Source organism: Aquarana catesbeiana, linkage group LG08 (assembly GCF_042186555.1).
Source record: "Aquarana catesbeiana isolate 2022-GZ linkage group LG08, ASM4218655v1, whole genome shotgun sequence".
In the NCBI taxonomy this organism is placed as follows: domain Eukaryota; kingdom Metazoa; phylum Chordata; class Amphibia; order Anura; family Ranidae; genus Aquarana; species Aquarana catesbeiana.
The window spans coordinates 281,902,191-281,924,368 of NC_133331.1; the positions used below are offsets into that span (position 1 = coordinate 281,902,191).

The 22,178-nt window shown below is 42.7% G+C and overlaps 1 protein-coding gene across 1 annotated transcript in view; it reads left to right on the top strand.

Annotated features, from left to right (window-relative positions):
• Positions 1-10,613, top strand: part of LOC141106756 (uncharacterized) — a 171,238-nt gene extending 160,625 nt beyond the window's left edge. The window contains exons 31-33 of the mRNA XM_073597683.1: positions 2,893-2,990; positions 5,158-5,272; positions 8,525-10,613. Coding sequence (XP_073453784.1) covers positions 2,893-2,990; positions 5,158-5,272; positions 8,525-10,401 — 2,090 coding nt within the window. The 3' untranslated portion in view covers positions 10,402-10,613. The remainder of the gene's footprint in view (positions 1-2,892; positions 2,991-5,157; positions 5,273-8,524) is intronic.
• Positions 10,614-22,178: the final 11,565 nt, after the last annotated feature.

The following is a 22,178-nucleotide window of genomic DNA, read 5'->3' on the forward strand; positions in this document are numbered from 1 at the left end:
TAGGCAGACTACATTTGCAGGCAGATTGCCCTACCACATGTGCTTCTGAGTTTTTATGATTGAAGTGAGGAACTGAAATCCAATGAATGAAAGGGTGGGCCATAGACAGTCAGGCTGGGGAGGAAAGAAGTCTAATGCTGGCCATACACTTAATAAAAAATCATTCAAACCCATTTTCGAAAAACAAACATTCGGCCGTGAGAGCAAACGATGGTGCCATCATGTAATGTCCGATAAATTGTTCAATGGACATAAATCCATTTTTTGTTTGTTTTTTCACATATACTTAGTGCAAACAGTTTGGACGGGAAACACATTAACCTTTCAATTTATCATTCATTCGGCAGAAAATTTCCAAACTCGTCCTTCGTTTTTTTGGCTCAAAACCGTCCCAACCGATTACCGATCTGAGACCATTAACCACTTGCCGACCAGCCACAGTATATGTACTGTGGCAAGTCAACTCTCCTGTGCAAACCAACCTACCCGTATGTTGGCTTGTGCATGTTAAACTGCAGGTCCCGATGTCCACCGGCGACCCATGAGCACGGTACACAGAGGCAGGAGGGGGATCTGCCTATGTAAATAAGGTGGATCCCCGTTCTGTCAGGGGACATCATGGAGATCTGCTGTTCCCAGTGATCAGGAACAGGGATCTCTGTGGTGTTCCAGTAAGCCCATACAATTAGAACACACCCAGGGAACACAATTAACCCCTTGATCGCACCCTAGTGTTAACCCCTTCCCTGCCAGTGTAATTTATACAGTAATCAGTGCATTTTTATTGCACTGATCAATGTTATAATGTCACTGGTCTCCAAAAAGTGTCACTTGGGGTCAGATTTGTCTGCCGCATTGTCGCAGTCTCGCTAAAAATCGCAGATCACCGCCATTACCAGTAAAAACAAAAAATAAATAAATAAAAATCCAACTTGGCGCTCCCGGATACCTGCTGCCCTTGCCTGTCAGCCAAAGGAACTTTACTCCACATTTGGTGGGAATGCCCCCCTGTGCAGAGGTTTTGGCTCTCGACCTGTACTGCAGACTCATGGTGACCTCGCTTACACCCTCTCCTGAGGTAGTTCTGCTAGCTATGCTCCCTGAACCGCTCAAATCTGTCAAAAAATATGTTCTGCATCACTTTGTGGCAGCAGCTAGAACGGTTCTGCCCAGACACTGGAGGTTGATGGACATGCCTTCCCTGGGGGAATAGGCAACTGAGGTGGACCGAATCAATAGCTTGGAACGAATGTTGTTGCAGGAATCGGGTAAAGAGGAACAATTCTCCAAAGCCTGGACCTCATGGTCTATGTTTCGATACTCCTCGGAATTTATTCCATGGGCAACAGAGGACTCTAACATCACATCTGTTTGACCTGGAATGTCTCCTTCTCAATATCTACTTGCCTTACTACTTTGACCCCTCTATTTTCACCATCATTCCCGCTCCTCTCTTTATATGAAGCAACGATACACGAACCCCCGAACCATAATCTCTAGACTTGACAGACGGGAACTCTGTGACCCACATAGAGTTCCCCCCCTACGACAAAATTGTGTTTAGCGCAATAACAAAAACCCTAGCATATTTATTATAATGGATGGGCACCGCTCGTTGATCGGATAATGGTGCTAACAGACCCTCAATATGTCTTGATAGATGCTATGGCTACACAGGCTTATATACTAAATTCATTCCGTTGAAGCTAACAAATTCTCCATACAATGTGACGTTATGGTACCAATATTGAAATGTCTATTTCTATCTTTATGTCAATGAACAATACACTTGTGTAATGTACACCTCTCCTTTCTTAATAAAATAAGATTGAACTAAAAAAATAAAAGTCCATAAATCTATCCCCTGTTTTGTAGACGCTATAACTTTTGCGCAAACCAATCAATATACGCTTATTGTGATTTTTTTTTTTTTTTTTTTACCAAAAATATGTAGAAGAATACATATTTGCCTAAACTGATGAATAAGAAGAAAGGTAACAGCACTCTCTGCAGGAACAACTTAATCCATACACCAGGTCCACTCACAGGTGCCGAGGCTCGATGTGTCCCAACACAATCCAATGCAACAGTAATAAGGAGAGCCGTCAAAACTGTAATCCTTGAAGTGAAGTTTATTGGTACATCAGAGTGACAATAAAACAATAAAGCTGACGCGTTTCGGCAATAGCCTTAGTCGTAGCAGCTGATGTACCAATAAATGTCACTTCAAGGATTACAGTTTTGCCGGCTCTCCTTATTACTGCTAAACTGATGAATACATTCGTTTTTAAAAACTTTTTTTTTTTTGGATATGTATTATAGCAGAAAGTAAAAAATATTGTTTTTATTTTTTTAAATCGTCTGTATTTTTTTGTTTATAGCGCAAAAAATAGCAGAGGTGATCAAATACCACCAAAAGAAAGCTCTATTTGTGAGCAAAAATGGACATAAATTTTGTTTGGGTACAGCGCCGCACGACCGCACAATTGTCAGTTAAAGTGATGCAGTGCCATATCGCAAAAAATGGCCTGGTCATTAAGGGGGTAAAACCTTCCGAGGTTGAAGTGGTTAACTAGCCGAAAAACCAATGGACTGTTAAATGACCTAATTTTGGCCGATTTTTCGTATAGTGTATGGCCAGCATAAGGCTGCCCATACATGTTCAATTTTCTTGTACAATTTTCCATTAGATTTACCTTAAAATACGTACTGCAAGGGTCTACCTAATTGGAACTATTGAAAGTTGTTTCGTTTTGATCTCATAATTATATGTTTTTGGTAAATCTAAAGGAAAATTGTACAAGATGATTGAACATGTATGGACAGCCTAAATTACATTCCTAAAAACATTATCACTTTTCATTTACATGACAATATGTGTGTTTCCTGCAGATGAATCCTATGACATAAATACACCTGACAGATGTCCGAGCCCTCCTAATTCCCAGGATTTGACACCGGAACATCCCAGGACTCCACACAGTGATCAGGTACCTACAATTTGGCTTCTTATCAACTAATACAGGTCATGGATGAAGCTGGCTAAGACCCATGCAGAGTATGTCACACGCAAATGCTAGGCTTGTACACTCTGCTTCTGAAGACCGTGTCTGTTTGGGCACTGCACTGCTCTTCCATTGAAGGAGTTCTCCACCTTCCTCAGAACTTCTAAAATGCCAAGGGTTGCAGTAGAAATCTGCTATCTGATCCTCCTCCCCATTTTTATCTAATAAAAAGCTTACATCGATTACAAAGTGTTTTTGCTGCTGTTGTGTCCACATTTGGCAAATTTAACTTTTCCTGTACTGGTGGCAGCATTTCTACATAAAGAAGAAAGGAGATCTGTATTCCTATAGGTGGTCATAGATGTCAGTATAAACCTGACAGCAGATCTAAACCCACTTGAACTAGCAATGGAATAAAATATGGTCACTTTGAAACGGACACTTTTTTAATTTTATTTTGCAGAGCTTGCATGCAAGAGGTTTGCACACTTTTGGTATGAATGTTTACATTTGTTTCTATGAAATGCATGCACATCTTATTCCTGGACAGAAGTGCTTTTTAAAGCGGCACAGCCCTAGATTAATCTCTGAACAGACTACATTGCATTGATTGCATCAACTGTTCCCAGAAATGGCTTCTGTCATTGTGCCTTTGAAAGCTGTGATGAGTGGCACTGGATCCAATATGCATTCAGTATCAATATTATAGAGTATAGTCTGTGTTAGTGCTTGTTCACACTAGCAGTTGAGGGGCGGTAAAACCCTGCAGTTAAGCTGTGTGTTACTGTCCTCCCTTTTAGCTACATAGGCAGCAGCTGGGGGTGTACACATGCCGCAACCACAGTGCTTTGTTTGATGGCCACGGCCCGCTCTGCAAATGCCCCGCGACCACGTGCAATTTTCTCCAAATGCTTGCTGTGTAAATGCCCTGCAGTCACAATGCTTTGCTTCATAGCCATGGCATGCTCTGCAAACGCCCACAACCACGTGCAATGCATGCAGTTGTGGCACAGTAGTATAACGACCAAGGAGTTAAAGCAGGCGGTAAAGAGGTGATACCATACCTCCTTGCCACCTGTTAAATGCTCTTTCAAAGGTGATCTGAACCTGGATTGCTCTTCAGAGACCAAAGCATGTGTGAACAAACTCTTAAAGTACAATATGGCTTTGGTTGGGCAGCTGTGAAAAACAAAAGGCTTCAAAAATGGCTGTTCAGAAGGAATTTTGGGTCCTGTAGTATTTTTTCATCATAAAATGCCAGCATGTTTCAGGGGTTAAAAAGACACAACCTTCATTGGGGTTTAAATTGAGGATACGTTCTTTCATCTATAATCTCTAAACTGACATCCTTAATAAAATAAATAATTAAAAAAAAAAAATTTAGGGCACAGGGCATTGGGTTTCGATCTTCGGCAGGCAGGCAGCATGGGAATCTTGTATGGTTCATATGAAGGTTCACCTCTATCTAGTTACTTTGTAAATAATTCCCAACCAAGGTCTTGATGTCTTTACTGGAGATCTTTGACTGCCTGCACCCTCTTTGCTTGGATGTATTTGATGATCATTATCCGATTCCTCGATGTGTCTGAGTTGCCCTGTTCTTATATTTGTGGCTGTATTCTGAGATTGTAAGCCCATGTCTTTTGCTAAATAAAGAATTAAAAATAAATAAAATAATAAATTGAGGATAGGGAACATAATTTGATGGATTCTAAATAAGAAGTGCATCATGCTTTGAAAACGGGCTTCAGCAGCTGGTTGTTGTTGATGACCCCCTGTGTACGTTACAGGCCATCCATAACATGGTCCATTCATAAAACCTTGCCTCTGGAAGGTGCTTCAGACAAATCCAAGTGATTTAGAAGACAAGGAGCTTCACACCAATTGTTAAGAGTCCACTTTGTATTTTATCATAGTATACTAAAAGAAATAAGCCAACTCGTTTTCAGGGCTCTAAGGAGCCCCTTCATCAGGGCAACAAGAATACAAGCAAATTTATGAAATTCATTTAGACTGTTCAAGAAAGGCATTTACTCACATTTTATTTCAGGACACCCCAACCAGGCAGAATAAAATGGTACATATTCCTTTGTAATCCTATCGTGGGACTAACTGAATGATAAGATTTGGTTTGTCTCCTGTGTCATTTCAGGAAGATACTCTGATTAAAGTTGAAGTAAAAGAAGAAGAAGATGATGAAGAAGAGGCATCTGGTAGTGATGATGAGCCATATAAGGGGGAAGAAATTTCTCCACAGACCAGCACAGGTGAGTAATAAAAACGAAATGCAGAGAAGAGTCCCAGATTCTCCTTGTTCAGTCACTACAACAATCTCTTCTTCTCCCCCCTCCTCTGTCAGTAGACAGTAATGAGGAGACAGTATGTGCCCAGTGGGGGAGTCAGGAGACATCAACCTCTATTAGATTCTGTTTTCCAATGTCAGTGACAGCACTGGTAACTGTTTGCACAGCACAGAAGTACAGTTTTTGAACCTTAAAGGATGTACGGTATGTAGACAGGACTTGATTCAAGTTTACCCCCCCAAAAACTCTACCCCTCTAGAGCATGCATCAGTGGTAAATCTTTTATTTATTTTGTTCCTGTAGCAAGAAACCGTCTTTATTACTCCCTGTAACTTCATCAACCAGGTTTATTTCAGGGGCAGCTGCTAGGAGATAAGTTCCTATTGATGAAGGAAAGCTCCTAGAACTACATCTCCCAAGATCCCTCTATGCATAGTATGTGGGCAGGATCAGTCAAGGCAGCAGCATTGTTTTGCTGGGAAATAAATCAATGTATGTATGTGAAGGTGGGCTGCAGATAGGTGATATTCTATAGTTTAAAGGGCAGGTCTGAAAACACTGCAAGGGATTTCAAAGCAGCAGTGGCAATGTGTTGTCAGCCAAAACAGGACGTTTGGAGCTCACTGGATTTCTGGCAGATCAAAAAGTATTTTTCTGTACTTGCAGCATTTTGTTTTGCATTGCCTCTTTTAAGGTTCTTTGCAGTAAAAGCAAGGAAGCATAGAAATGTCTGTAGTGTATTAATACGATTATTATTAATATATAGCGCCAACAGTTTCCGCGGAGCTTTATATTATAAAGGGAGACGATACAGCAACAATACAATTCAATACAAGAGGGTTAGAAATAATATGCTTTAATAAACATAAAAAAATGCTGTACATACTAATTAGAGCTGTATTTTAACCACTTGTCAAAGAAAAATGATATATATGACAATGAGCCAAAATAGTGGCGCTAAATGTGTGCAAAAATAGGTGTTTGATCACCCCAAAGTGACATACGACTGAAAAACGCTAAATATACATATACACAGTGAAAAATTAAATATTAAACAATAAATGATAAATACAGATTGCACCCTGTGACAAGTGAAAAAAAAAATAATAAAACGAATCAAAAATATTTAAAAAAACATATAATTGGCGCAAAAAATAGTCCATAGAGTGTTCAAATAAATCCAAACTCGATGTGAAGTCCTCCTATTCCATCGACCACACCAGTGTGTCTGTGATTCCACTCCCCTAAAGAAACGCACTCACCAAATTCCAATGCCTACACTCTCATGTTAGGCTAAAACGTGTTCACTATGTATATTTAGTGTTTTTCAGTCATATGTCACTTTGGGGTGATCAAACACCTATTTTAGCACACATTTAGCGCCACTATTTGGCTCATTGTCATATATATCATTTTTCTGTGACAAGTGGTTAAAATACAGCTCTTATTTGATTTCTTTTAAAGTGGCAGCTTCCAGATAGATTTTCTGTCCTGTGGTGCAGTGGTGGTATTTTGAGTGGTGGCGAGTTTTTCTTGAAATTACCAACAGGAATTAATGTACATACTAATTGTAAGAAAAAACAATTCAAGACATACAACTAGCATGAAAAGGAAGTGTCACCAGCACACCAGGCTCTCCAAAATTGGGTCCAAAACTTTAATCACATAGTATCAAAAAAATAAATAGAAGCGACATTTCAGAACCACGCAGGACCCCTTCATCAGGCATGTGACAAATTGTGATACAAACAGTCCACTATTTAAAGAACCATTCACCAATCAGTGCAAAGAGGAAATATCCCCCAGCCTGCCTGCTGACATCCAATGACATCATATCCCATCCATAAACCTGTGTGTTTGCTTCCTATTTACATAAAACAGCCATCAGGCTGTCATAACCACTTTGGCCAGAGTGGATCAGTGTACTAATATTCTGTTCGTACTAAAATATATCCTATTTGCACAGAGCTAACTTGCAATTGCAGCCTCATCAAACATCTGTCTGTTCCTTTCCTTAATTGTGTACTTCCACCTAGCCGTTTACTACCGTTGCTAGGTGATCATTAGGGGCTTGCCTTTCTACTCCAATCCGGCGACACGCTATGCACATGCGCCCTAGGGGATCAATACGTCAATGCAGACGGCGGCGGTCTGCAATTAGACAGGGAGCACACTGGGGCTAAGTGAAAAAAAAAAAGCGAGAACTGAGTGTGAAAGTGAGTCATGGCCGCTGCACCTCAAAACTTTGCTTCTATTTATTTTTTTTTTATACTATGTGATTAAAGTTTTGGACCCAATTTTGGAGATCCTGGTGTGCTGTTGACACTTCCTTCTCATGATTGCAGTTGGTTCCAGCCGTTGGTCATTTCAGCACCCAATCTAAGATACAGCCGTTTGTGCAGGAACGTGTGCGTTGGGAGTATTGCATTGGAGATACACACTAACTATCCTTCCTAGCGAATGAGCATGAATACAATAAGAGTACGGTAAGAAGTTACTTAGCTCAGGTTATAGTAGTAGCTTCACAATCTCCATAGGCAACCAGGACCCCATGCTGTTCTCTACTAGCGACTGCAGGAAATTGGGCGATAGCATCATCTTCAGGTTGTAGTTTCTTCTGGCACAGACCTTCCTTGAGCTTACCCTGCGAGCCTTTTAATTGGAAAGTTTAGATAGACAGTCCCACGTGGGTGTATCCTTCTCTGACTTAGTTTGTATAGGTGAATATTTCCCAACTCAAGCTTTAGATGACACTGTTGTATCATACATGCCATAGGTCATATATATATGTCAAAAGGTTAAGCTGTTGTTGACCTTGGTTACAGAATTCCTGTAACAATGAGAGCATCTAACTGCCAACTGATATTTGCCCAACATACAACAATCGTATCCATGTTCCCATTGCATCAGAGGACAGTTTGTGCAAATGTTTCCAATGGCAGTTGTTTGAGACGTATGATCTATCCTATCTATCTATCTATCTATCTATCTATCTATCTATCTATCTATCTATCTATCTATCTATCTATCTATCTATCTATCTATCTATCTATCCCAACACACATTTTTAAAAGAATGGAGCAATGTTCATGTATTGCAGAGATATACTGAATGAATGTGTTTTGCATTCCTATGGAGGGAAGTGCTAATGTTTTGCCATGGCAAGCTGTGTAGAGTTTATAGAATTATCCTGACAATTATCTTTTTCATTTCTAGGGGGTGAAGCATCATCATCTTTTGATTCTACCTCTAATCAAAGAGCTCACACACAGCCATATTCTTGTTCTGACTGTGCTAAATGTTTTTCCCGGAGAGCCTATCTTATTAGACACCTGAGGACTCACACAGGGGAGAAGCCGTATTCCTGTTCTGAATGTGGGAGATGCTTTGCCCAGAGTCAAGACCTTATCGCACACCGCAGAACCCACACCGGGGAGAAGCCGTATCCGTGTTCAAAATGCGGAAAGCGTTTTGCCATTAAATCCACTCTTGCCAGGCATAAGAAAGTTCATACGGGAGACAAGCCATATTCCTGCTCAGAGTGCGGAAGACACTTTAGAGAAAAATGGAATCTTCTTATCCATGAGAGGACTCATGCGCCTAGTAAGCCGTTTTCCTGTTCAAAATGTGGAGAATCTTTTAACCGGAGAGCAAACTTTATCTCACACCGAAGATCTCACGTAGGAGCGGGGTCACATTCCTGTCCTGAGTGTGGGAGATCTTTTTATTTTAAATCACGTCTTGTTGCACACCAGAGAACGCATATGAGGGAGAAGCCATATAAATGTTCTGTGTGTGGGAAATGTTTTAGATGGAAAACAACTCTTCTCAAACATGAAAAAGTTCACTCGAAGGAGAAGCCGAATTCTGAACTTGAGACATCTGTTACACAGAAACCATCTACCGATAAGCAGCAAAATTCTCAAATGGTTGAGATGCGATTTTCATGTTCCGAATGCGGGAAGCGATTTCCTTTCAAATCCCGACTTGTCGTTCATCAGAGGGCTCACACGGGGGAGACGCCGTATTCGTGTTTAAGATGTGGAAAAAGGTTTTGCTGGAAATCAGGTCTTGTCAAACATGCAAAAGTTCATGCTGGGGAGAAGTTGGATCCTGAACAAGAGTTAGCTCTTACACAGCAAAAATCTTCTACAGATGGGAAGCCGTTATCCTGTTCCGAGTGTGGGAAGTGTTTTTCTGTTAAGTCTCGTCTGCGTGTACATCAGAGAACTCACACTGGAGAGAAACCATATCCTTGTTCAGAGTGTGGGAAATGTTTCTCTGCTAAGTCACGCCTTCTTATACATCAGAAAGCTCACACGGGGGAGAAGCCATATGCATGTAAGGAATGCGGAAAGTGTTACGTCGATAAATATCTTCTTCAGCGACACCAAAAAAGCCATGTTGTTGTTAAGCCCTTTTCATGTTCTCAGTGTGGGAAACGTTTCTTGCAGAAATCCACTCTTATCAATCACGAAAAATATCACTCGGGGGACAAACCGTACCCCTGTGGGGAATGCGGAAAATCTTTCCTTATAAAAGAAAGACTGATTAGACACCAGATGAGTCACACAGGGGAAAGGCCATTCCCATGTCCCGAATGCGGGAAGTGTTTTATGCAGAAATCCGATTTTGTTAAACATTTTCGATCTCACACAGGGGAGAAGCCGTTCTCGTGTGCTGAATGTGGAAAAAGTTTCTCTAGAAGAGACAGACTTAGCAGACACCGAATGATTCACACCGGGGAAAGGCCATACTCGTGTACTGAATGCGGGAAAAGTTTTATACAGAAAGCTGATTTTACTAAACATCAGAGATCCCACACGGGGGAGAAGCCGTTTGCATGTTCGGAATGCGGGAAATGTTTTTCTTTAAAACCCTCTCTGACCAAACATGAAAGAGTTCACACTGGGGAGAAGCCGTATTCATGTTCTGAATGTGGAAAAGAATTTATTGACAAAATTACTTTTAACAGACATCAAAAAAGCCACGCCAGCGAAAAGCCTTTTCCATGTTCTGAATGTGGGAAAAGTTTTTTGTGGAAGTCGACTCTTTCCAAGCATCAAAAAACTCATGCAAAGGTGAAATCATAGTCATATTCCAATCTTGGACGGGTCTTCATAAGAAATCAGCTGTCTGTGCCCATGAACAAATTTGTAGATCAGTTCTTTTTGTCACTTGTATGCAATATTTTCTGTCCTGTGTAATATTTAAACAAGCCCACCAACACCTGCAAGCGAAACACTCTGTAACTTACTGTAATCTCATAAACATGTAAGTCAATAAAGTTAAAGTGCGTACACTACTTTTAGTGTGATCCAGTGGGATTTCAGCCTCATCAAATGAATGGGCAGAAAATCGCACCACACTGAGTTACACAGAGATCGCCCAGGAACGTGGACTGCCCCAACACAGACACCAGGTAAAAAGCCTTGTTCCCTTTCATGACCGTTGTGACCATTGTGGTCATGACACTGTGGTGGTGTGTGCTTGTGCTGAACAAAACTACAGCAAGCAGCATGGTGCGACTCAATCCACCTCATTGCATGTCGGTGGTGCTGTTGGAACATGGAAGTGATACACCGCATGACTAATTACAGGCTGCAGCTCGAAAAACCAGTTACCGTAAAGAGTTGGTGCGCAGTGCTTGTGCAAGTCGGACACTCTGACTTTATAGGCCTCTTATTTCTTTGTAATTGTTAAACTCCTAAATAAAAAACATTGATGTCAACAATTCATCCAGTGTAAATAAATATAGTAAGGGGAATACCGCGCTGTAGTGCACCCAAAAAGGGTATCTGTTCATGAAATATTGTGAATGACCAAATGGAGGATGACCAATAAAGTGATGAAAATACCTTAATAAAAAAACTACATAATACAAAAGCAGCCACTCTATGTGAGATACACACACTAATACAACAATATAACAAATATAGCAGTGCTGTGAATAAATACTAGTACCAATGATAAATGGGACTAATTGGTTAGAACCCAAAATAGATAGTTAACGCAGTTCTTAAAACCTAAATAAATAAGTGTTCACCAGACAGTCCTAACACAGTAAATAAAGTCCAAATAAATGTTGTGAATGACAATAGCTCAGATCCCAATCTATAAAGCAGGAAATAGAAAAAAATTCCTCCACCGCACCACTGTGGTAGCTGAAAATAAAATGCGCGCTTACCAAACGGCAAGCACCAGGGGGCTTGCGACCTTAACCCGGTCGGGGCCTTTAATTGGATGGGCTTGTAGGAAACGACATTCCACTTCATACAGCCAAAAGATGATGATACCGCTAGTCCACCAAGTCACAGGAAATTGCTTGTAACATGGAGATTAATAAAGACTCCTAGCTGGGGGGGTTGTTCTCATTTAGGGGTACCCCGGGAAAAGAGAAGGAAACAACATAGCGTAATCCCCGAACAGCTGTAGGGAAAAAATCTTTTCACTGAAAGGGAGTTTAAAAAGACATGCGGCCATTCACTGAAATTGGAGAAGAGGTTTAACCTTAAACTGCGTAGAGGGCTCTTTACTGTGAGAGCGGTGAGGATGTGGAATTCTCTTCCACAAGCAGTGGTATCAGCAGGGAGCGTTGATAGTTTAAAAAACTATTAGATGGGCATCTTAACGATCACAAAATACAAGGATATATAATTTACACTTGACATAAACACAAGCACACTCACACACACCACAGGTTGAACTGGATGGACTAGTGTCTTTTTTCAACCTTACCGACTATGCAACAATGTAACTGTCCCTTACAGCTATTACTTTCCGCCACAAGATATTCTGAGTCTTCCGGACTGGATGAAACCCAGGATCATTTAAAGTTTAATTCCAGGAATGTGCAGGTACACTAGGAGTTAAGTCCAAGGAGGTGCATGACATCTCCTGATATGATCTCTGTTAATTATATCCGACAGGTTTATGGCTCTGCTCCCCCATGCACTGACACTCAGGCCTGTGAGAGAGGCGAGATAAGCACACAGAGCAGCTATGCCCTCTCCTCTCCTCTGCTGCCAATTCAGAGAAGCCTTTGTATTTTGTGAATGAGTTCACATACTACAAAGGCTTCTTTGATTGGGCAGGAGGGGAAGAGCAGGCATAGCAGCTGCTCTGACTTTAATGTTGAAGATGCTTAGATCTGAAGTATCAGCATCAGGCTCCCAGAAATACACAGATAGCCTGGGAGTGCAATAAAACTGTCAGATGTAAATAATAGAGATAGGTTCAGGAGATGTCATGCACCTCTTTGGACTTAAATGATAGTGTGCCTGCACTTTTTACAAAGTAGCTGAATTCCTGGAAGTGGCGGCTCCTTGCAAATTTTTGCTGGTGCTGGAAGTGCAACTGGGGGAGCAGAGGCCCTTACCCTAATCCTGTGCTATAATAAAAGCAGACTTACTATAATGAGAAATGTTTCACCCAAAAATGAAAGATGAAATAACAAGCAGAACTAAACCCATTAATGTAACAATTTCCCAAAACCGTTACATTCAAGGCATTCCTCTAGTGATAACTCACCAGAGGCATGTGTCAGGTGCAGGGCCAATCCTTAGCAAGTAGACAACAAATAAAAATAGGAGCCACAACTAAAGCTGTCCGGTTCTAAGACTTACAAGCAGGCTTCAGCTTTGCCTCCTCCCAGACCATGCCTCACAAACGCGTTTCACCCACTCCTGGGCTTAGTCGTAGAGGTAGGAGCGGAAGTATGCCTCTTGGTTGTATGCTTCATCGGTCCTGTAAACACAAGACAAATTAAAGTGGACCTTCAGTCCTTTTTTCAACTTCCCAACTATTAAATCTTCTGCCCTTGTTGTTTTGACTTTGGATAGTAAAACTTTTTTCCTGCCAGTAATACCTTTTACAGCCCACTTCTTCTTTCTTGTCTGGTAATTAGCCTAGGCTAATGACATCATGCACAGCTCTCTTTATAACTCTCGTGAGTTTGCCAGGGAGGAGGGGGTGACTCATAAGAGGGCCAATGAGAGCTACAGAGCTGGAGGTGTGCCTCTGTGTAAATCCAGGAAGTGAACAGGCAGCAGCTTCAACTGCCCACTTTTAAAATGGCTGCAGCCAGACTCAGTGAATGGAGATTTCTGCAGCATATTTGGCAAGTACAGAATCACAATATATATAAAATAATATGCAAAATGATTGGAGGGAAGCTTCAGAATGACAAATATGTTTTTTCTTACAAATGATGTGAGAAAACTGCAGTTCCTCTTTAAGCTCAACTGGGAAGACTGACACAACTCTACTTGATGTGAGGCACTGCTTTTCTGTTCACATACATATGCCATGCCAGTTTAAAAAAAATGTTCATTGTGAAAAATGAATTGCAGTATGACACATTGCATATAATATATTGTTCATATTAAAACAAAAATATATTTATATAAAAATCCACAACCAGCTGAGAAACACAAAAACAAAAAGGACCAAAAAGCATAACTGAAACCAGTTTCCATAAAAAAGATGAGCTTTATTGATGTTTTAACCACTTGACATCCGCACTATAGCCGAATGAAGGCTACAGCGCGGACCTGAATTTCCAGGGGGCCGTCATAAGACGGCCTCCCCTGTGCACGCGCGGTGCGCGCTGTGATCACCGAGTCACTGGGACTCGGGTGATCACCGATCCGAGTAAAGGGCCGGTCCCGGCCCCTTACCATGTGATCAGCTGTCAGTGTTGTATATCCGCGCAATTGTCTTTCAAAGTGCGACAGCGCTGAAAGCTGAAAATTGGTCTGGATAAGAGGGGGGTTTAAGTGCCCAGTAAGCAAGTGGTTAAATAAAAACTGAAAAATGAGATTGTAAAACTAAACAGCTATTGTGCTAAAAGCATAAACAAATATCAGAATAATTAATGAATACCTAAAAAACCTGAAAGGGGGAAAAATGAGAGTAATTAAAAAACAGTCTAAATAAAAAAATAAAGAGAGTCAAAAGATAATCAGAAACTTGTGACGTCACTGACCCAGCATGCACTGGTCTGTGACGTCACAAGGGGGCAGTGCCACCAGGTGATGTCGCCAGGTGGCCCCGCCCTTACCTATATAAGAACTGTCAAATGGCCGAGGAGGCATTCGACAGTCGGCCGTCAATGATGGCAGAGCATTTTTTTTTTCCTTTTTCAGGTATGAGGGTTGGCATGACGATAAATTTACATCGGTGGGGGGGGGGGGCACTGTGTTTTTATTTTTTAACCACTTCAATACTGGGCACTTTCACTCCCTTTCTTCCCAGACCAATTTTCAACACTTTACCCAAATTACGTTTTTCTCATTTTTTTCACACAAATAGAGCTTTTTTTTGGTGGTATTTAATCACTGCTGGGGTTTTTATTTTTTACGCTACAAATAAAAAAAAAATGTTTTTTTTTTTTTTTAAATGCATTTTTCTTAGTTTCTGTTATAAGATTTTGCAAATAAGTAATTTCTTCAGATACATTTTGACCAAAAATGATGCTGCTGCAATTCTTTGGTAAAAATGACCCAAATCAGTGTTTATTTGGTGTTGGCAGTGATGGGGGACAGACAGATTTTTTATTGGGACACTGAAATTTGTATAGGGACAGGGGTATATCAGTGGTGCTTGGTGTACTTTGTGGGGTGATCTGTAACAGCTCTCTGTGTAAAATCATCCTCACACATAGAGCTGTCACAGATCTGCAGATCCCCCCCCACTGAGCTCTCACTGAGCTTGGCGGGGAGACCTGTCACAGAGACACGCGTCTCTGTTTACATTGTAACGGCTGTGATTGGACACAGCCGTCAGGTGATTGGGAGGGCCAATCACAGCGCCCATATCCCGATCTTTGCTCAGCTGGATCCTGTGATCAGAATGTTCACAGGATCGAGCCACAGCCCGCCTCGTGGCTGCGCTGTGAGCACTCGTTCTGAGGGACGTCCACTCAGAACGAGGAAAGGTCCACCCGGCCGTTTATGTGCAGTGGCCGGGTGGGAAGTAGTTAATAAAGGAATTGTCAAAAACTGTCTCTGTGTTTTTATTACTTTTTGACATTTTTTGGTGAATGGGTAGGGGGGCTGGGATCTGGGGGCCCCCTTCTTTTTTTATAATTCCTTTATTTTCAAAGATGTTTGCATATAACAGCCAGAGTGTACGGTATATAGAGTAGCACAGTAGCACATCTGCGCATCAAAGAAAAAGGGTCATAAACGAGCAATCCTATAACATTTAACATCACCCCCAACACTTTACAATATGAGTGGCCCTGAGGCCATAGTCCGGTTGTGTAAATTGTAGACTACTTAGAAATCGGGGGGGAGGTCATCAAGTAACTACATAAAGGACCTACTACATACGAACACCTATGCAAATAAAATATAATAAGGTAGGCAAAATTAAATCAAATCTTTGAGACAACACAACATGTAACATTACTGCCCTATGGGTCGCTTAGCTCTGAAATGGGACCATAATGCGATTACGATATGCATAAAGATATAAAGTTATCTAGCCAAACAACCCGCAACCGAGCTAAGAGTGCAAATGGAAATAGGGGGGTACTGTAAGAAGGGGAAAAGGTTGGGAGAACGGATGTCTCCAGGGCATAGTAGTAACAGAATCAGAAAGACAGACAAATGAGCAGATTAGATAGTACCTCTCATCCGGGAAGGGAGGCGACATTCAAGAAGTCAGTCTTGTTGCGCCATTTCCGGTAGATAGGCATCAGTATACACATAGTGATGCCATGGTCTCCAGGTTTCGCGGAAGGTCTCCTCCCGGTTGTGCAAGGTGGCGGTGAGGTCTTCCATATCTCTTAGTTCATTTACTTTAGTAAACCACAAGGATTTGGACGGGGGGTTCTCCGATCTCCAACAGAAGGGAACACATGCCTTAGCTGTGCTGGTCACTTCGCGCTAGAAAGGCTTAAAGCGGAGTTCCTCCTACATTTTTTTTTTTTTTTAAGTCAGCAGCTACAAATACTGCAGCTGCTGACTTTGAAAATATGGACACTTACCTGTCCAGGGCACCCGCGATGTCCTCACCCTGAAGCCGATCTGTCCCTCGGCTCTCGGGTGGAGGCGCTGCCATCTTCGGTAAGGGAATCAGGGAATGAAGCCTTGCGGCTTCACAGCCTGGCTCCCTACTGCTCATGCGCGAGTCGCGCTGCGCATCCTCACTGGTCCCTGCTGTCTTCTTGGACCTGTGTGTCTCCCAGAAGACACACAGCGGAGCCTGCAGCGATCTATGCCCGAAAGTGGGAGCAAATACCTGGATTAGACAGGTGTCTTCTCCCCCCTCCCCCCTGAAAGGTGCAAAATTACACCGGGGGGGAGGAATCCGAATAGCGGAAGTTCCATTTTTGGATGGAACTCCAGTTTTAAGTGTAGGGCAATCCTAAAAAATGTGAAGCATCGTTCCCTCAGCAGTGCCACACCGCCAGCACGAACTAGGGACCTGAGGGAAGAAACAATGTAAGGTAGTGGGTACTCTGTACCATCTGGTCAAAATCTTATAACATGTCTCTTGGACTCTGGTAGCTATGGATGACTTTTGGGAAAAGTGAAGGATCTTCTCCTTCTGAGAGTCATTGAATTGAATACCTAAGTCGGATTCCCATTTAGAAAGGAAGGGTGGAACATATCTCTCTGCAGGGCGAGTCAGAGAGGCATAAATCATCGAGAGACCGTGACGGACTGGCTCCCCCCAGGTGGCAAGTGTGTTCCAGTTCCGTGAGCTGGCGAGCTATGCATGGAGTCCTCCGGCGTCCCCGAACAAAATGGCGTAGCTGAAGTCCACTCCAGAAGTCCAAGGGAGGATCCGTGGCAGATACCTGTTTTTTTTAGAACTTTGTCATGAGGTTCCCCTTAAAATCCATTCCAGACCCATGTTTTTCTTTCTTTTTTTTTTTCTAAATAGGCAATTGCAACCGGGAGTCAATATAAATGTGATTTGACTTTTTTTATTTTTTTTTACTTAGAAATGTAATTTTTGCTGCAGCATGTTCTATGCATGCTACAAATGTACCACTTTACAGGCAGACTAAGGGGACCCGGCACTATATTTAAAGGAATTTTTCATTTTTACTGTTGCACTTTAAGCATCATTAAAATCACTGCTCCTGAAAAAACGATTGTTTAAAAAAAAAAAAATTGCATCTGCCAGGGCAGCACCCGGACACCCCATACCCCTTTTATGGCCAATTACTTGCATATACACCTTCTAAATGGGCACTTTTGAATTTTCCTGTTCGCCTCCCGTAGACTTCAATGGGGTTCTTTGTTCGGGCCACGACTTTTCCCCTTTTCGAGAGTTCTGCTGGGAACCGAAACAGGGGGGTGTTCGGCCAATCTCTACCGAACACCTGCTATTTTCCTCCAGGGAAAATAGTGCAAATAATACCCCAAAAATTGGTGCAGCGCTATAAATTTAGATTTTTTTTGTGATATATTAAATTATATAAATGTGTTCTTCAATTGTACTTCCCGATTACACCTAAAAAACTGTGCTGAATCACTTCAAACCAAAATCAGTTGCCAGCTATTACCTTTTGAAACAAAATCTGTTACATTCTTATATGGCCCTTTGGGTCTGGTATAGATTTTAAGGGGAACTCCACGCCAAAATGAAAAAAAAAAACAGCGTGGAGTCCCCCCAAAATCCATACCAGGCCCTTTGGGTCTGGCATAGATTTTAAGGGCAACTCCATGCCAAAATGTAAAATAAATATAGTGTGGGGTCCCCCCCAAAATCCATACCAGACCCTTATCCGAGCATGCAGCCTGGCAGGCCAGGAAAGGGAGGGGAACCATACCAGGCCACTTGCCCTCAACATGGGGAGGGCCTCTTCCCGAAAACCCTGGCTGATGGTTGTCGGGGTCTATGGGCGGGGGGCTTATCGGAATCTGAAAGCCCCCTTTAACAAGGGGGCCCCCAGATCCCAGGCCCCTCCCTATGTGAATGGGTATCGAGTACATTGTACCCCTACCCATTCACCAAAAAAGTGTCAAAAAGTAAAAACCACAAGAGACAGTTTTTGACAATCCCTTTATTAAAAAAGAAAAGAAAAAAGAAATTGTCCCGCAATGTCCATCCATCTTTAATCACGCTGCCCGATAGACCAGAAAAATAGAAAAAAAATGTAAAAGCTCCACCTCCATGGGAGGCCTCCCCGCAAGTCTTTTGGTTTTGACAGCTGTTATATAGGCAAGGGCGGGGCCATCCAGTGATGTAACCCAGTGACCCCGCCCCCTTCTGGCATCATGTGACGTCAGAGGGGGCGGGGTCATCCGGTTACATCAGTGGGTGGCCACGTCCATGCCTATATAAAAGCTGTCAAAGCGAAAAGACAGCAGTCCCCAGGAGACCTCCCATAGAGACAGAGTTTTTTTGTTTTTTCTATTTTTCGGGTCCGTCGTGATTGACGATGGATTTACATCGCGGGACACTTTTTTTTTTTTTTTTAACCACTTCAATACCAGGCACTTATACACCTTCCTGCCCAGGCCAATTTTCAGCTTTCTGCGCTGTCGCTGTTTAAATGACAATTGCGCGGTCATGCTACACTGTACCCAAACAGAATTTTTAGCATTTTGTTCCCACAAATAGAGCTTTCTTTTGGTAGTATTTGATCACCTCTGCGGTTTTTTTTTTGCTAAACAAATAAAAAGAGACCGAAAATTTTGAAAAAAATAAAAGTTTTGCTTTTGTTTCTGTTAAAAAAATGTTGTAAATAAGTTTTCTCCTTCACTGATAAGACGGCACTGATAAGGCGGCACAGATGAGGCGGGCACTGACAGGCCTCGACGATGGGCACTGATATGCGGCACTGATGGGCACTGGTAGGCGGCACTGAAGGGCACTCATGGGCGACACTGGGCACTGATAGGCTGCAAAGATGGGTACTTATGGGTGGCACTGATAGGTGGCATTGCTGGGCACTGATAGGCGGCACTGCTGGGCACTGATATGTGGCACTGATAAGCGGCACTGATAGGCATCCCTGGTGGCACTGGCAGTGGTAGGCATTGTGAGTGGGCACTGATTGGCAGCTGCCTGGGAATTGATTGGCAGCTGCTTGGGAACAGATTTGTATTTCCCTGGTGGTCTAGGGGGGCATACCTGGGGGGCATAACTGGTGGTCCAGTGTGGATGGCCATCCTGATGGTCCTGGGCAGCCTGATGGTGGTCCTGGGTGGGATCCGAGGGGGGGCTGCACTGATAAACAATCGGCACAGACCATCCCCCCCCCTGTCAGGAGAGCCGCCGATCGGCTCTCCTCTACTAGCGTCTATCAGACGCGAGTGAGGAAAAGCCAATCAACGGCTCTTCCTGTTTACTTCGTGATCAGCCGTGATTGGACACGGCTGATCACGTGGTGAACAGCCTCCGTCGGAGGCTCTTTACCGAGATCGGTGCGCCCCCACTGGCCAGAAGGGAAGTGGTTAATAAAGGAATTGTCAAAAACTGTCTCTTGTGGTTTTTTGTGACAAATTTTTTGGTGAATGGGTAGGGGTACAATGTACCTGATACCTATTCACATGGGGGGTGGGGGTGGGATATGGGGGCCCCCTTGTTAAAGGAGGCTTCCAGATTCAGATTCCGGGTTGTTGGGAAGAGGTCCTTGTCCCTCAACATGGGGACAAGGTGCACCCCCCCATGTTAAAATCCATATGGACTGGGGGGGGCATGCTGTTTTTGTCATTGATTTTTTATCCATATTGTCGGATACATTACAGCTGTGAGCAAGTTTGAATGAGTTTTTCCTTTAGAAATGTCATTATTGCTGCAGCATTTTTATACATTGCACATATGCGCCACTTTACAGGCAGACTAAGGGGACCCCTCCAGGAACGATATTTAAAGGAATATTTATTTTTTATTGTTTCACTTTAAGCATCATTAAATTCACTGCTCCTGAAAAATCGATCATTTTAAAAATGTTATTTTTGCATTGATACATGTCCCCTAGGGCAGTACCCGGGTCCCCATATAATTTTTATGGAAATAAGTTGCATATAAGCCTTTAAAATTAGGACTTTTGATTTTTCATGTTCGTGTCCCATAGACTTTGATAGGGTTTGCATGTTCGCTATAACTTTTTGCCGGTTAGAGGTGTCCTGGTGCGAACCGAACTGAGGGGGGGAGGGTTCGGCCCATTCCTAGTCAGGATCAGCAATGATGATTCCCAGCAATAACCCCCAGCAAGTGTCAGGGCCAGCAATAAACCCCAGCAAGTGTCAGTATCAGCAATGATAATCACCAGCAATAAACCCCAGCAAGTGTCAGGATCAGCAATGATAATCACCAGCAATAACCCCCAGCAATTGTCAGTGCCAGCAATAAACCCCAGCAAGTGTCAGAATCAGCAATGATAATCCCCAGCAATAAGCCCCAGCAAGTGTCAGGATTGATAATGATAATCATAGCAATGATAATCACCAGCAATAACCCCCAGCAAGTGTCAGTGCCAGCAATAAACCCCAGCAAGTGTCAGGATCAGCAATGATAATCCCCAGCAATAAGCACCAGCAAGTGTCAGGATCTGCAATGATAATCCCCAGCAATAACCCCCAGCAAGTGTCAGTGCCAGCAATAAACCCCAGCAAGTGTCAGGATCAGCAATGATAATCCCCAGCAATAAGCACCAGCAAGTGTCAGGATCTGCAATGATAATCCCCAGCAATAACCCCCAGCAAGTGTCAGGGCCAGCAATAAACCCCAGCAAGTGTCAGGATCAGCAATAATAATCACCAGCAATAAGCTCCAGCAAGTGTCAGGCTCAACAATAACCCCCTACATTAGTGTTCAGTAGTTTTATTTACCTGAGCAGCTGCTCTAGCAACGCTGCCTCTCTCCAGTGCTGGAAGTATAAACTATCAGTCGGCCAGCAGATCATTCCCCTCCATAGAGCCAGGTAGGACAATTAAAGGTAGCGTGCTGGACTGTGTTCCTGGCCCATTTTTTTGCTAAGCAGCAGGGGAGGCTGATGGTGGCTGCTGATAGAGCTATATGAAATTTTGAGGATGCTATGGTACACCCCAGCTTCCCACTGGTGCCCCTATTAAACCCAGAAGACATACTGTGAATTCGGGGGGACATGGATCCATCCGCCCAATGAAGCGCCACCACCGCGCCTTGCACTGACATATAATGGTTTGGTGTAGCTGAGGACTACTCACTGCCAGATGAGATCCGAAGAGACCCTGTGCGCCATATGACAGGTTTTCAGAATTTGGAAAAGGTAAGTACCGAAAAAATAGATGAGGAGTCACACACCAACTGCCACCTTCATAAGAATAGGCAGCCTTGCTGGCCCATAGAAAAGCATAAAGTATGACTATAGACCAAACTTTTTTTTTTTTTTTTATAGAGAAGGATTAAAACCCCTGTCGGGGGTTCTATTAGGGACCACTATCTAAAATTTCACCTCTACAGGAACAGAGAGGAAATCGTCCCATGGGGGGCACTAGTTCTGGTGATCCTGGTGACAACCAGGGGATTTCCAGACTTTGGAGGGAATTCCTCTCACTTCCTGTTTTGGCTATGGGACAGGAAGTGAAGGGAAATCCCCTTTAAGTAGACACAGATTGCAAAATAAAAAGCCGTATATGGGGTTATAACTCTGACCTATGCTATGTAAAATGAAGACAAAATGTTTTTTGTTCTACGTTAAGAGAAAAAGAGGGGCGTGGCCCTTATTGACTTTTGTGGGAAGGTCATGATTTGCATATCATTTTAGCTGCCTGTGTCTATGAATTAATTGTTGGTTGCAGTTTTTTCTTGTGAACCCACTTTAATAAATGAGGGCCAGCACAGTGGTAAACCCGCTCAACCCCCATGTATTCCTTCTGAATACTCCTTACTCATTAATATTTATGAGCATATTATCACA